General features: G+C 38.4%; 1 protein-coding gene across 5 annotated transcripts in view; it reads left to right on the top strand.

Moving 5' to 3' along the window:
* The first annotated feature begins 392 nt into the window (after window positions 1–392).
* Window positions 393–15,318, top strand: part of nipbl (Nipped-B homolog (Drosophila)) — a 31,885-nt gene continuing 16,959 nt past the window's right edge. Inside the window, exons 1-18 of one of the 5 annotated variants that reach the window (XM_015374316.1) lie at window positions 393–765; window positions 2,207–2,281; window positions 5,092–5,242; window positions 5,420–5,585; window positions 7,063–7,163; window positions 7,250–7,361; window positions 7,542–7,687; window positions 8,385–8,533; window positions 9,751–9,841; window positions 10,013–10,234; window positions 10,361–10,618; window positions 10,718–11,463; window positions 13,674–13,881; window positions 13,999–14,175; window positions 14,363–14,536; window positions 14,736–14,897; window positions 15,002–15,108; window positions 15,199–15,285. In XM_015374316.1, coding sequence (XP_015229802.1) covers window positions 5,179–5,242; window positions 5,420–5,585; window positions 7,063–7,163; window positions 7,250–7,361; window positions 7,542–7,687; window positions 8,385–8,533; window positions 9,751–9,841; window positions 10,013–10,234; window positions 10,361–10,618; window positions 10,718–11,463; window positions 13,674–13,881; window positions 13,999–14,175; window positions 14,363–14,536; window positions 14,736–14,897; window positions 15,002–15,108; window positions 15,199–15,285 — 2,970 coding nt within the window. In that variant the 5' untranslated portion in view covers window positions 393–765; window positions 2,207–2,281; window positions 5,092–5,178. The remainder of the gene's footprint in view (window positions 766–2,206; window positions 2,282–5,091; window positions 5,243–5,419; window positions 5,586–7,062; window positions 7,164–7,249; window positions 7,362–7,541; window positions 7,688–8,384; window positions 8,534–9,750; window positions 9,842–10,012; window positions 10,235–10,360; window positions 10,619–10,717; window positions 11,464–13,673; window positions 13,882–13,998; window positions 14,176–14,362; window positions 14,537–14,735; window positions 14,898–15,001; window positions 15,109–15,198; window positions 15,286–15,318) is intronic. The other 4 variants (XM_015374321.1, XM_015374320.1, XM_015374318.1 and 1 more) reach the window with 4 other exon arrangements.

Raw genomic sequence — 15,318 nt, 5'->3', positions numbered from 1 at the left:
TAACTGAAATGGATAAATGTGTGAGACCTAGTCTTAAGGACATAAATATTCTTCAAAATATTTCACAATCTATTGACTATACAGATTTTCTGTAGAGCTATTTATTTAACAAAGCATGTTATGATCATTATTGCTTGCTTTGCTTAGATGAATACATTTGAATATTTGATTTGAGCATTAATGTAAAAATTCTAAATAAACAAACGGAAGTGAATGATTGATTAATTCTGTTGTTTAAATTCTAACAGGTGTTTTTTCAGTGTGTAGATACGCTGCCAGAGAGGAGAAACTTGTGTCATAGCGCTCTCTAGCGGATTAGACTGTAAAGCTGCATGGCATTTTGTTTGGCGCCGATGGAGGGAGTCACTCCTGAGATCTTTGGTCAGTCAGACGACAGAACTTCCGGTCGGCATTTTGTTCTACGAGAGGAGAACCTCTGGATGATCGCAAAAATCGTCATTTTTCTCATTTACGGTCGAAATTGGCTGCCAACCTTGTTTATGTCGGCATAGACCGACTGAAACTCCGAAGAACGAATGTTTCCCCGCGAATATCCGTTGAAACATCCACCCTCGACTGACGGAAGAAGAACGAATCGGTCCGACCCGGATTATTGTTGATAGCTAGCAGGCTAGCTCGTCGGCTAGCTGGCGAGCCAGTCGAGTTCCTTCTGGAGGAGCTGCGAGAGAAAAGAAAGGGGGAGCTAGAGATACGGGCTCAAACCAAGCTAAAACATTGCCCTCCCTTCGAACGCAACATCCGAAGGTAAATGCTAACACACAGTTTATTCTCATGTCTATTAGTTTGGAACTGCAATTATTGAAAATGATGTTAATAAATGTGTTCTTGCGAGACCACCTACGGCGACGTTAATCGTTGACCGGGAGGGAACGGAAGCTACTAACTAGCTAGCTAGGTGTGTTTTTGCTCCGCTGAGGCGCTCGGCCCTCACTGGATGTCATTTGTCGAGCCCGAGGATTGGGCCGTTGCCACGGAATTGCTATACCCGCACTTGCCCGTACATGTACTCCGAAACACATCTCTATTTTTCTTAACTTGGTGGAAGAGGGGGGGGAAATAAGCATACCTCAACTAGCGTTTCCTGGTTTTAGTAATATTTTAGCTCTGTTCCCTTCTATTTGAAGTAGCAATAGCATTAGTGCCGAACTAATAACAGTAAGAGCTAGTTAGCATAACTAGCTAGGTAATAAAACGCGATGATTGTTGTTAGCAAATATTACTCTTGCCGTGCATGGGGTGTTTTTTTTTAGTTTGGATGTAGCTTCTGGACATGCGTATGATATCGCAATGGCCAAGAACTTCTCGGCAGCTTAAATATTGTAGTTTTTATGAGACAAGTGAGCTTTAGCTCGGCTATTTAGCAAATATGTTTTGTGTGTGTGTGTGTTTTTTAACAGATGCTTATGTTTGCTGTAGAATAAGATTGTTGTTATTTTGGGTTTTTCTACGTTTTGTTGTTTTCTTCGGCATTCCCTTAACTGTTGTAGAAGTGGTTTTGTTTAGGACTCTGTTATTGACTGAGGACTCTACTTCATGTAAGCTGCAATCGCTTTACTGTTGGAGTTTGGACGTGTTTTTGTTTTGAATGAAAACTGGAGCATGGTAGTATAGTACAGCTTCTGTGTTTGCAGGAGGTGAAGTGTAACAGTTTGGTTTTGGAGGATGCACCCCCCCCCCCCCCCCCCACACACACACACACACACACTCACTCCTTCTACTACCGCCACCATCACAGTGCATCTGTTCCTTTGTGCTGCCTCTTGCCTGTCAGTCTCACAGCTGTCAACCAAGAGCCAAGCCAAGAACACAGACTGAACATGCTAACGCTACCACCTACTAATATACAGTTTGCATTATCCGTCGGTTAATCCTCTGTTACAGTCAGGTCGTGCAGGGTACGTTTCTGCAATTTACCTGCAGTTGTTGGCCTCCATCATGTGCTCTCATCTCTGTTTTGGGTTCAATCAGGCATAAAAGTTATATATATATATATATATATATATATATATATATATATATATATATATATATATATATATATATATATATATATATATACGTTCTGCATTTTCTTAGAAGTGTTAACTGTTGTGCATTGCTCTTTTTATGTTATTGTTTTGGTACAGAATGAAATATGGTTTTGATGAAGAAGGCAAAAAGTCTGACACGGATGTTTTCCATTTAGGAGGCTGAGGGTGCAGGACGTTTTATCTGAGATGTCAGTGAGTCTGCCGGAGACTGCACGGATTTCTTTTAAAAGGTAGACGTGTCCTTGTTGTATTTCAGATATGACCATCATGTCATCGTGGATGCTGCATGTGTTTGTTTGTTATTTATTGTTGCATTTATTAGGCATCAGTTTTCATCGTGCAAATTATGATATGGTATTGCTGTTAGTTTCCCAGTGCTGGGATCTAAATGTAAACCGTGTTACCCCAGAGTAAGTCTGCACATTATATTTTTAATGCTTGTGCTTCACATTATGATTCTTTTTATTATCAATATCACAAAAACTGCTTGTGCTGCGCTAAATATGGACAACGTAAATGTCACTCCATTTCAGCAATATGTTGTTGCTTGTTTGCTGTTGGCAATATTTACGAAAATGCTTTACAAACAGATATTATCAAAAACTATTTTTTGACTTCTGTACCAGCATTTCTAGGTAGATGTAAAGCAAACTGTAATAACAGCAAGCTGTTAAAAATTTAAATGATTAGTTCTTTTGGGGTGGGTCGCTGGAAATAAAATCTCACTATCTACAGTGTTATGTTTGCAAGTAATCTACAGTAAAACACATAAATGTTGTTTAGCATTTTTTTTTCTTTTGAAGAAATCAAGCAACCATTGTCACATTGACTAACATTATTGCATATTGTCTTAATGCCCTGCAGCTCTACCTCAGTGGGAAGCTGATCTATCAAGCAAAGGCATTTAACTGCTTTTTACATAGGACTCTCATTTGTGCAAAGTTATGGTAGTAGGTAACCACTGTATATTATCATTTACATTGTAATAATTTAAACATTTCTTTGGTGGGTGTAGTTATTTTGCAGAACATTCAAATTATCTCCTCGAAAATACGTTGTACACACCAATTTTTTGCAAATAACTGATCTTATTAAACACAGTAATTATTAGGGAGATTATATCGGGTGCAGAGGCTCTATGCCTACCAATCTACATCCTTTTATGTTATTAATGTTCTATGGGACACTGTAGCATTTAAATAAGCTCTCTATCGTCTTAAATCCTGTCTAAATGCCAAAAACACGAATAATTAAGGAATAACTTCTCCAGAAATCAGCAACAAAATCTTAAGCCTAAAGTAAAAACAAATGAAGAAGTTTACACCAGAACCATGCTTTTAGCTAGGAATATTTCATTGGGTGTACACCTTGGCGAATCACACCTTTAGGCTTTGTGCAGCATGGGGGGCTGTAAAGTTTTAAATGTAGTCTCTGAAACGCTATTTCCCGAATTTGGAGGTGGAATGCAGGTAACGTTTTGTCTTTGTTACAACACTACTTTTGTCCTGATTATGGGAAGTATGTGTGCTTGACTAGAGGTGGAAATTTCATAAAGAAGACAAGATCATTTTTAGGTTCAATATTATGTTTCAGAGGTTAATTCAAACAATTAGAAAGTGTAGTGCTACATGGCTGGAATTAGATTTGAGGTATATGATACAAACTGCAAGCACCAGAATAATAAAAGCAAACATATTTTGCTGCCAGGTTTTGACATTTTAATTTTTTTTAGGCATTATTATACAGTTACAGAGGAGTGATCATAGAGCTCTGCATCAGCAGTCCCATGTCTGTCTCCCTGCTAGCTCCCAGATCAGCTTATCTGATTGGTTAATGTGGCGCCTTGAGCAGAAACAATAAAATGTTTCCAACTCCAGCATCTATGGCCGTTGAAATTTTTAACATTTGAGCGAAGTTTCCAGGGGAAAATTAGGGCGTACCAAAGCCGTACATCCGTGCAATTTCAAATACTTTTTGGTAAAGGGCGTACAATGTACACTCGTATGCATTGCTAGCTAACAGACTGACCAGTACAGAGCTCCATCACTTTTTAATTCAAAGATCATGTTATAGTTGATTTTGTAAGCTTGAAATCTATATGAAATTTTTCATTGTTTGCTTAAAAAATAAAGGTAAATATTAATTTGTGTCAGAGGCAAAGACTAAGTTTTTGCCATATGTAACAATTTTCCAACCTTTATTTGTCAATCCAAAAAATGGCGATAGATGATGTATTTTTTAAGATGCCTTTTTGGGCAAAGACCAGCACGCATTCAGCGCGCATCTTCTGCGCCGCTGGTAATATTGATAACCACCTGCGCACACCGACACAACCCATTAAAATAAACATACTTGTTTTCTTGTCAAGAATGTTTACGTTTTGTCCAGTGGGAATTGTTTCCTCTTTTCTAGTTCTATGTTGTTTTGAGACATACGTATTTTGATTGTTATTAATTTGTTTATCTTAATGCTCCAAATCAAACAGACTGAAAACTATCCCTTAGATTAATTTTTTCTTTCTTTTTTGATTGTGAGGGCACAGTTTCACTGGAGGAGAAAATGTAAAAATGTTTTTATGTTTAATTTTTTTTATTTATTGTGTTAAAATCAAATCCGTAAGACTTAGAGCAGCCTGTTAACCCCCTTGGAGAAAAAAAAAACAGCCTCTCTGTGGTTTTGCTGTATAAAAAAACAAAAGAAAACAAAACGGCTATTCTCAAGTTTAAGTAGATACATCACGGCTACATGATGGCGCTACACTGCTACATAAGAAACGAATGTTGAAGGGCTGAGTCTATCATGGATGTTGATAGATTCATCCAATCTTCCATGTTTAGTAACTAGATAACGTTCATTATCTCTCGCTATTCAGTACTACTTTTAAAAGTCAGCTGGCAGCTATGTATTCTGGGACAGTTCAGGTTGCATTTATTTTTTAATTGATTAACATATTTTGCCAATAAACACACAATCTTCATCTTGTTAATCACTGCTTTTTGTTTTTGTCCATCTTTCTCACACTGGCTACACTCTCTCCCAGGTGCCAGGAGATGTGAGGACAGGTGTTGTCCATCGACCCCCTGATATACCTGTGTATCAACACACTCCCCCCGCCCTCACCTTCAGCATGAATGGGGATATGCCCCATGTTCCCATCACCACTCTTGCTGGGATCGCTAGCCTCACAGACTGTAAGTATCAAACACCCGTGAGGACATGTGAGTCAGCAGTATTCTGTTTGTGACAGTGTGGTTTTGACCTCATGCTTTTTTTTGTTATTATTTGTTTATTTATTTATTTTTTTACGAGGAGACTCTTTACTCTTTTTCTCTGAGATTAAGTCTCCTAAATCTTTTTTTCCCCCTTAGTGTTGAACCAGCTGCCGCTTCCTTCTCCTCTACCCGCCACCACCGCTAAGAGCCTGTTGTTCAATTCGAAGATCGCAGAGGAAGTTAACCGTCTACTGGGGTGTCGAGATGAGAGTCTGGCTTCACAGCTAGCCCATGGCCTTAACCAGGTCTCCACAGAGCACATGTGAGTGTTTAAAAATTAGTTGTCCTCACATACTGTTATTCGATAAAGAGCAGTAGAGTAATAAGCAGTAGAGATGCACCGATCCAATTTCTTTAATAAATGTACTTTAGGTTAAAAATCTTTTCAACAGCAGAAATGTTTACATCTTTATAGACATCCGTCTTTGGTCAGTTTGAACTCTTACATTTGCATTTTGGTTTTCAGGATGGATTTTGTCTTTTTGACATGATTTACTGTTTTATTAATTACCTTCTCTGACCTTAGATTAATCTCAGGTTGCCTTTATGAATATACATGTGTACATTCATTCGTATCGTACTTGCTGTAGAGAGGAGTTTATAAAAGGTTCCTAAAAAAATCAGCAGAAATGATAACATTAAAGCAAAAGGAGCTCTGGTATTAGAACAGTATCGGCATCTGCAGAGATCCAAATTTAATTGTCGGATTTTGGATTGGAAGTTAAAAAAAAGTTCATTGGTGTTTCTCTGATAACTACAGGAAGCCTGTCTTCACATTAACATACAATTTTGGAAGTTAGATTTTATGTGACACGGAGTCAGGACATCTTAATGGGGATAATACTAATGATTTAAGTGCTACTAAATTTACTTGATGCAGATATTGCATAAGAAAATTTAGTATATCTGTGGTTAAAATTGCTTCAGAATTTAACTGTTAAATGTATTAGATTTAAATAAATATATATACATGCTTTTGCATAATTGGGTAATATTTTTCTCCTGATTTAACTTGTGATATTTTCAATTACACTAAAAAAGAAAGGCTAAGTATTAGAAATGAGGACGCATTTTTAGACTTTTTATTGCTTTCCTTTCAACTGTTTATAGAAATCACAAATGATTAACAACAATGATATATTTTTTTATGATCACAATTGATTTTGGTTTTAAAACATTTTGTATTAAAAGAGACGGTGCTCTCTTTATAAAAATACAGCTCAGCAGAACTGGGACTAACTATAAATGTGTATAAGTTAGATACATTTTGACTACAAATTTTGATTTAAAATTTTGAAATGATCTTATTTTGTAAACAGCCATATCTAAAAAAATAAAAATTGTGTCAATATGAAAAATATCATCAAAGGCTAAAGCGGTGCACTGCTGTTAAATGGCAAATCCAAAAAAAGAAAAAAAAAATATATGCTGAGAAAAAGTTGAAGACAAAAAAAACGGCCTCATATCATTGAAAAGTCCAGCTTCACATTTTATTTCAATTTAGAAATTAATAGTAACATTTCTAGGTAAAATGTATATAAATGTATTCATTATTATTGGTTTCTGGGTTTCCTCCTGTTAAACAGTTTTCTGTATAGTTAGAGAATATATCCAACGAATGTCATGTTTTTTTTGGTCACATTTGCATTCGTTTCCTTCAAGTCAGTGATACTTTTTAAAAAATGTTTTATTTCGATTAAATATTTCTTTCTTGTCTGTATATTTTTGCAACTTTTTAGAGAACTGAAGGATAACCTGGGGAGCGATGAACCAGAAGGAGATGCACCACTGTTGCTGCAGACCATGCTGGCCAGGAACCCTGGCATTTTCAGGGAGAAAAGTATGGAAATGGGTTTAGTTTTGACTTATAATAAATCTTTTTTGTAGTTAATGATTTTAACTTTAATTTTGTTGTTGTTTTTTAAGATGTTATGCAGCAACCAATGGTACAACCTTTTAAGATCACCCAAAACTCCATGCATAGCCCTGCACAGTCTGCAAACTTCCAGCCGGCGGCTATCTCCCCCAATCCGTCAAGGTGGGTTGTTTAAAAAATGCATCCGGTCCATATGCATGAAATTATTAAAGATGATATATGAATTTTTGTTTATTCCCTGGTACGTAATGGTGTGTTTAACATAAATGATGTAATAATTGGACTAAAATTCTTCAATGTTTGTTTACCATCTTTCTGTTTTTTGTTCTTCATTCTATCTAGCCGGTTTGTTGGGCCACAGACTGGTTCCAGTAGTCGGTACAGTCCCGTACCCAGCCCTTACACTCCTCAGAGCCCTGCACCAGGGTACATACAACAGTTCCCCCATCAACAACCCCCCAGCTACAACCAACTCCAACAGATACAAGGTGAGAATAAATGTCTTTTCATGTTTTACATTCAGTAGCACAAAATAGAGAAAAACGCACAGTGCATTTTATCTGAATGATGAAGAACTCGCGAAAGGAAAAGTTGTCTTAACATCAATATGTCTAGATCATTGAGCTAATACTCTATTTGCTGTTTGGCTGTTTATTAGATGGAAAAATGTAAGGTATCAATTTTGATCTTAGTAGATTTGCTTTTTATAAACAAAAACATCCATGTTGTACCTGGAAAATGGGGAAAAACACAAAAGTGCAATAATTTGAATATTTTGGCTGTAATAGTTCATATTTTAGAATTGGAGCCAACATGATCAGAGCCAACTCTTAGATCTTTCTTGTGCTTTATATAGAATAATTTTAATTTTGTCCACCTCTGAGTTTTTTTTTAGCTAATATGTTCCAGAATGTTACTATTTTTAAAATATGTAAAAAAAAAAAAAAAAAAAACAAAAGTTGTATGGTCATCAGTTTAGCAAAGACAAGTTTATTAGGACCATGAAAATATTTATGGGGATCATTTTTCACCCGTTTAAGGTTGTTTAGCAACCCGATCATTCTGTGTTATTTTGCCGGCTTGTAATAAATCTGTTATTGCTTTAAATTAAATCCTCCATATAATCATCTCAAAGTTTGATGATATAGAAATAAGCCTTTACAAATTTTGTTCTTTATATTTTAGCGTCAGTAACGAGTCCCATGGTGCCAGGTGGGATACGAAATATCCAAGAAGGCAAAGTATCAGGGCAGCTACCCAATGCTCCCAATCACCATTCAGACAGACATGGTACAGACGACTACATGAACATTGTCCAGCGGCTGGGAAGTGAGGTACCCCTGATTTAATTACAACAGCTCAAAAAAATTAAGGGAACACGTAAACAACACAATATAACTTCAGTTAAATCAAACTTCTGTGAAATCAAACTTTCCACTGATTTTCACATGTTGTTTTTCATATGGAATAGGCAGCATTTGAGATTTTTGGGCATTAGCAAGAAACACTCAATAAAAGAGTGGTTTTGCAGTTGAGGACCACAGACAGCTTACCAGTATCTACACTTTCTGGCTGATGTTTTGGTCACTTTTGAATGTTGGTGGTGCTTTTACAATTGTGGAAGCATGAGATGGACTCTACAACCCACATAAGTGGCTTAGGTAGTGCAGCTCATCCAGGATGGCATCAATGTGAGCTGTGGCAAGAGGTTCTGCTGTTCCTGTCAGGGTAGTGTCCATAGGCTGGAGGCGTTAATAGGAGACAGACCAGTACACCACGAGATGTGGAAGAGGCCGTAGGAGGGCATCAACCCAGCAGTAGGACCGCCACCTCTGCATCTGTGCAGGGAAGAATAGGCGGAGCGCTTCCAGAGCCCTGCAAAATGACCTGCAGCAGGCCACAAATGTGCATGCTTCTGCACAAGCCTCGTGTGTCTGGAGTGTGTTAGCAGTTCCCGCAAGATAAAGGTATTGAAACTATGAACTGGCCCGCCTGTTCCCCAGACCTGAACCTGATTAAGCACATCTGGGACATCATGTCTCAATCATCCACCAACATAACATTTCACCAAAGACTGTCCAGGAGTTAGCATGTGCTTTAAGCCAGTTCTGGGAGGAGATCCTTCAGGAGACCATCTTCCACCTCATTAGAAGCATGCCCAGGCATTGTAGGGAAGCCATACAGGCACGTGGAGGCCACACACAATACTGAGCCTTGTTTTGTCCTGTTTTAAGGACATTATATCAAAGTAGGAACAACCTGTACTGTTGTGTGTTTTTGCACTTTAATTTTGTACGTGACTCCAAATCTAGGCTTCCATTGGTGAAAAATTTTGATTTCCATTAATGATTTTAGTTTGATTTTGTTATCAGCCCATTAAACTTTGTACATAACTAAGTATTCAGTGAGAATATTTAATTCATTCAGATTTTGGGTGTGTTATTTGAGTCTTCCTTTTAGTTTTTTGAGCAATATATATTGTGAAATCATGAATTTGATAAAGACAAAAAATGGATAAATGTCTAAATAAGTTTACGATATAATTTTTCAGGAGGGTGATTTGAGCATGAGGAATCCTTCCTTCCAGATGAGGTCTCCACAGTCAGGCTGCTCTCCAGCATCGAGTGAAGGAACCCCCAAACGTAAGGGTTCTTGAACATAGTCTTCTTTATGAATCACTTGGAAACTCCAGTTAGGGTTTAATTGTTGTATATAGATTTAGTAACATCATCAGTAAATATATAGTCGTATGGACAGTAAAAATGAATTCCCCCAAAAAAACAAGCTTCTCTCTTTTTGTTGCTTGAATTTAGAGGGTTCCCGTCCTCAATTGATTCTCCAGTCGCCGCCTCCCTATGCTTCCTCACCAAGGGAAGGTGGACATGACCAGAAGCAGCATCTCCATCAAAGAAAGAAAGCTCCTACAGTAAAAGAGGAGAAAGATATGTATGACATAGTTAGCTCTCCAAACAAGGACTCCACGAAGCTCACCCTCAAGCTCTCCAGGGTTAAATCTAATGAATCCGATCCACCAGGTATTAACTAACTAAAGTTATTTAAAGTTATTTATTATACTTTAAACTGTGCTAAAACTGGTATTCAGGAAAGTTTTGTTTGTTTTTTTTAGGCTTTTCATCTTTGTGTTGTGTTTGATTTCTCAGGTGACGTTGGGTCGGGCATGGATCAGAACTCGGACAATATTGAGGCTGAGATGGGCTTTCAGCATGTTCCTGTCCTCCAGCCAAATTTAGCCGCCCGGCTGCAGCCGCAGCAGGTCCAGCAACAAATGGGTGGAGCTGGCGGTCTTCAGCCCCCAAGTTCACCCTATGATGAGGCGGAGCTCGATGCTCTCGCTGAAATTGAAAGGATTGAACGTGAGGCAGCAAGCGAAAAGTGTTCTAAAGAAGTTCAAGACAAAGGTATGTTGTTATCTTAGTATAATTTGTTAGTTTATGCACTGTGGGGGAAAAAACATGTAATTGAACTGATTGATTTTTTTGCTGTTTATCTTTTTATAGACAAGCCACTTAAGAAGAGAAAACAGGACTCTTTTCCTCTTGAGCCTGGTGCAGGAGGACCAGGGGCCCCGACTGGTGCCCCAGGGAGTGGATCAACAGGAGGGGCCAATGCAGGCAAACTGACCCCACAAGAGGCTACTGCAGCTGGAAATGGTGCCAGCCGTCCCCCCCTCATGGTGAGCATCGACCTCCAGCAGGCAGGGCGAGCTGACGGCCAGCTCGACCCCTGTCTGGCCGCTCCTATTCCTGCCCTTGAGGCCCAACGCTGGCCTGAAGAACCAGCAAGCGGGCAAGCAGCAGTGGAAGGTTCTGACACAGCTTTGCAGTTGAAACCAGATGGACGACCGGAGGTCATCAAAAACAGGGTTGATAAGCACGACAGTAGGAGAGACGGTCGGGAGTCATCCAAGCACCGACACCATGACAAGTCGTCGGATAGACGCGGAGAATTACCAAAGCCTTCAAATCGAGGGGAACATGGACGAGACAGGGAATCCGACAGGGATAGAAGACATCGAAGCGAGACGGGTTGCAGGGACAGACGGTCCCCTGAGTCCCGCTCCAGGAGCGATCGAGATAGATCTGGCTTCCAGGCCTCCTCTGCCGGAGAGCCCGGTCGGAGCAGCAGTAGACAAGATGGATCCAAAGCGGCCTCTTCTTCCACTGGTGCTAAAATCCCAGATTCTTTCCCTGCTCAGCTCCTTGGAGGGCATACCGGAGCACTGAAGAACTTCCAGATCCCTAAGGTGATCTGGGCTGACCAAACCAAACATGTAGCCGCCTACCAATCATTCAGCTGTCACTGCCTGCAATCTCACGAAACCAAATCATTCCCCCGCTCACTCTTGATTTTTGTTTTCTCATTTGTGTTTTCTCATTTATTTTGTTTAAATTGGTTTTTGTTTTCAAATTCTGTTAACACATTAACTCAAACCTAACCATCTGTTGAACTTAGTTGGTGAATGAGTAGAAGTAGTTGGTGGATATATGAGAAGTAAATGCATCAAGGAGATATTCCACTGTGGTTACAGTTTGCTGAAATTTGGCCCGCAAAGCTAAATGCCTTCCTTTCTTCTACCTGAGACAACAAGACATGTCTTTAGAAACCTTCAGCAGGATGTACACAAGAGCTTGTACCATATGCTATATGTCTACTATAGACAAGTGCTGACCCAATAAGTCCTGATGTCATTCAGTTCTTCCTTTTAAGCTTGTTTTTAGATGAATACTGGAATGCCTTCTCTATATCTCATAGTAAGTCTAAAATCAGCAGATTTAAAGAAACAAAGTCTTCTCAAAAGCCCTTCTGGATTTACTTCACTGAGAAAAAGACTACGCTTTTTGCAATGCTGATGCAGGAGTCTGAATCGGACATTGTGGCGCATACATGTTTTGCGAAGGTTATCTTGAAGTTCATTTCTTGATCTTTAGTAGTATGAGTGCCCATGGATGAGAGCCTTATAGTGCCCTGAAAAAGTTAACTACTTATGCAAAAATATAATATTAAGTGGTGTTCAGTCATTTCCTTGTGCATGGAACAAAATGATGAACCCCTGCTAAGTTTAGTGGTAGGTTTCCAGTGTTTATTCTGCAGTTTTTCTTTTTGCGGTTCTGCTCACTCTGGAGTAGCATCATTATATCTGAATAGTAAGGCTATTTGCATAAGGAGTGAACCCTCAATTGGCAGCCTCACAGACATGCTGCCCATAGCTTTCCAGTTGTTAAGCTAGTTACTGTTACCTGTGGTCTTACTTTTTTTTGTCCGAAAATTGGCTTTCTTTTTTTGTTATTTATTTAATTTTTAATTGAATTAAATTATTATTTTTATTTTTATTTTTTGTGGCTAACAAGATTTACCTGCTGACTAATTTGTGTTAGAATTAGTTGGAAATTGTTGGTAGCTGCTTTCATCCAGCTAGCCGGTAGTGCGCAGCAACATCGAGGGAAATATTTTGCTCCTCTATTCGCTGTGCAGGTGGAAGAAAAAACTTGGGACGCTCTTTTCCTATTAAGAGTTTATGTTCATTTGTCAGCTTTTTAAACTGCTGGACAATTTCAGAAAAAACATGTTCTAAAGCTATTTTTGAACATATTATATTCATAGTAAAAAATTCTTTATTTACACTTTTCTTCCTTTGTTGCCATTGCTTATTCCCAATACTTTTCTGAGTCTTAGCATCCCGTCACTAAAACCATAAAGGCAGTCGCCAGCAGTCTGTCAGGACCAAATATATTATGGCACTAGAAATATGATAACCAACCAAATGTTGCATATATGCACTCCTTGACATTTGCATAATTGCAGACATAACCGGTGCATTTATGATTGTTATTGGATTTATTGTCTAGTGCATGCTTTTAGAATTGAACTTTTTTTTTTTTTACCATAAATGGTAGTTTCACATTTCAAACCAGTGTTCTTAAAATCTCAGAGAAAGAGCTAAGCCATGCAGCATCCTTCTCATGTATCATCTGCATTTTTTTTTTTTTTTTTGCATTCAAAGCATGTTTTAATAAAATAACTTATTTTATTTTTGTGATGGAGCTGGTAGACTTTAATTTTCACCAGATCCAAATGGCTATACATATAACTTTGCTAGTGCTTTGAATAGATTTTTAAGGATGGTCAAGGTAGAAAACAATCACACCTCACATTGTGTGTGTTTGTTGCAATGAGCTCTTGTAGCAGTGTAATTTTCTGTCATTTCCCTCCAGTTTTTACATTTAACCTAAATAATGAGAAAGTGGAACATCTCTTTATGTATTTATTCTTGGGTTTCTGGGAATTAACATCAAAATCACAAACATCAGTTTGAATCATTGTTATATATTTTTTTGTTTGATATACACTTCTAAATTTTTCCCTTTAGATTTTTATTATCAGTTTGAAATTATCTCAAAATGTGATCATAGGCATTGAAACTTGAAATTAACCTTTTTTTCTTTCTTTTTCTAGATCAATCGGGACCGTGAGAACAGTGAGTCAACTGAAAGTCAGATGTGGGGCCAGCCTAAGGTCAAACTAGAGAGACTAGGTTTGGTGAAGGACTTTGAGAAGCGACCCAAGCCTGTTGTGGTGTTAAAAAAGCTCTCGGTGGACCAGATTCAGAGAATCATTCGGCACAGCAAGTCAAAGAACAGGTTCTCTGGAAAGTCTGGAAAAAGTAAGGAACAGCCAAGCTGCAGTACATTTTACGTTTTTAACTATTCTTACTTTCATTTTTTTTTTTTAACCAATTAAATTTTATTTGCTCACAAAAACGCTACTATCAAATGTTTAGGTGGTATGGATCCAGAGGTTTTAAAGGAGCTCCCCCCGGAGTTACTAGAAGAAATTGAGTCGACCATGCCAATGTATGAGAGGGTAAAAATGAACAAGAGGAAACGAAGTACCGTTAATGAGAAGCCTAAATATGCTGAAGTCAGCTCAGATGAAGACTATGATGCAAACGGAGAGTGTGAGTTCATTTGTTTCTTCTGTCTTTTTGTTGTTCTGATATAATTATATAGGATATTTTTCTTTGAAGTATAGTATTGTAGTATAACACTCATTTTAGCTGAAAACAGAAAAACAAATGCTATTGCCGTTGCTGGACCTCTGTATTAGAAAATGTTTATAATTACGTCTCTTTTTGATCTATACAGCGGCAAGGAAGCGTCACAAGCGGGACAAAGACAGATCATGGGACATTGAAGAAAGGGAACGACGAGGTTCTGGGGAGCACCGGAAAAGCGGGCATCGAGAAGGTCGGCGAGGTTCCGGCAGCCGCTACCGTGACTCCTCTGAAGAAGATTCACCTCCACCCAGCATGAGTGAAAGTACGCAATCGCATTTGACGAGTTTGTTTTGTTAAACATGTCTGAGAGAAAGGATGAGCACATTTTGTAAAAATAAATTCTGCTTCCATGCTAGAATACATGAAATGTTTTTATGTAAGGAAAACAAGTTAATTCCAGTATTTCTGTGGCTGTCCTAAAAGGAAAACGCTGACAGCAAGAATCTTTGTTTCTTATTCAGTCGCCAGAAAAATGAAGATGAAAGAGAAGCAAAAGAAACGAAAAGCTTACGAACCTAAGCTGACCCAAGAAGAGCTAATGGACTCATCCACGTTCAAAAGATTCTTGGCAAGCATAGACAACATACTAGAAAACCTGGAGGACGTGGATTTCACCACCATGGGTATTTTTATCTATTTAACTTACGTAATGAAAAACGTTTTAAATTGAATTTTGCAGTTTATAAAACCCATTTTCCTCCCCTTTTCAATTTTTTTTTTCAATAAGCAGCAGATGATGATGAGATACCTCAGGAACTGTTGCTTGGTAAACACCAGCTGAATGAGCTTGGCAGCGAGTCTGCCAAAATTAAGGCCATGGGCATCACCAGCAAGGTACAGTAGACAAAGCCTGATATCTCTAATTAGAGCCATATTTATGACAGATGCTTCAAAAACTGCTCTAAATGACATCTGTTTGTGTAGATCCCATCAGACAAATTGGTGAAACTCCTGAACATCCTTGAAAAGAATATCCAGGATGGATCCAAGCTCTCTACCTTGTTAAATCATGTGAGTGCTTTCCTTCTAATCATCTGCTCTTTT

Source organism: Cyprinodon variegatus, unplaced genomic scaffold (genome assembly GCF_000732505.1).
Source record: "Cyprinodon variegatus isolate N-32 unplaced genomic scaffold, C_variegatus-1.0 Scaffold100, whole genome shotgun sequence".
Taxonomy (NCBI): domain Eukaryota; kingdom Metazoa; phylum Chordata; class Actinopteri; order Cyprinodontiformes; family Cyprinodontidae; genus Cyprinodon; species Cyprinodon variegatus.
Note: the sequence above shows the minus strand (reverse complement) of the source record. Positions and strands in the feature narration are given on the sequence as shown.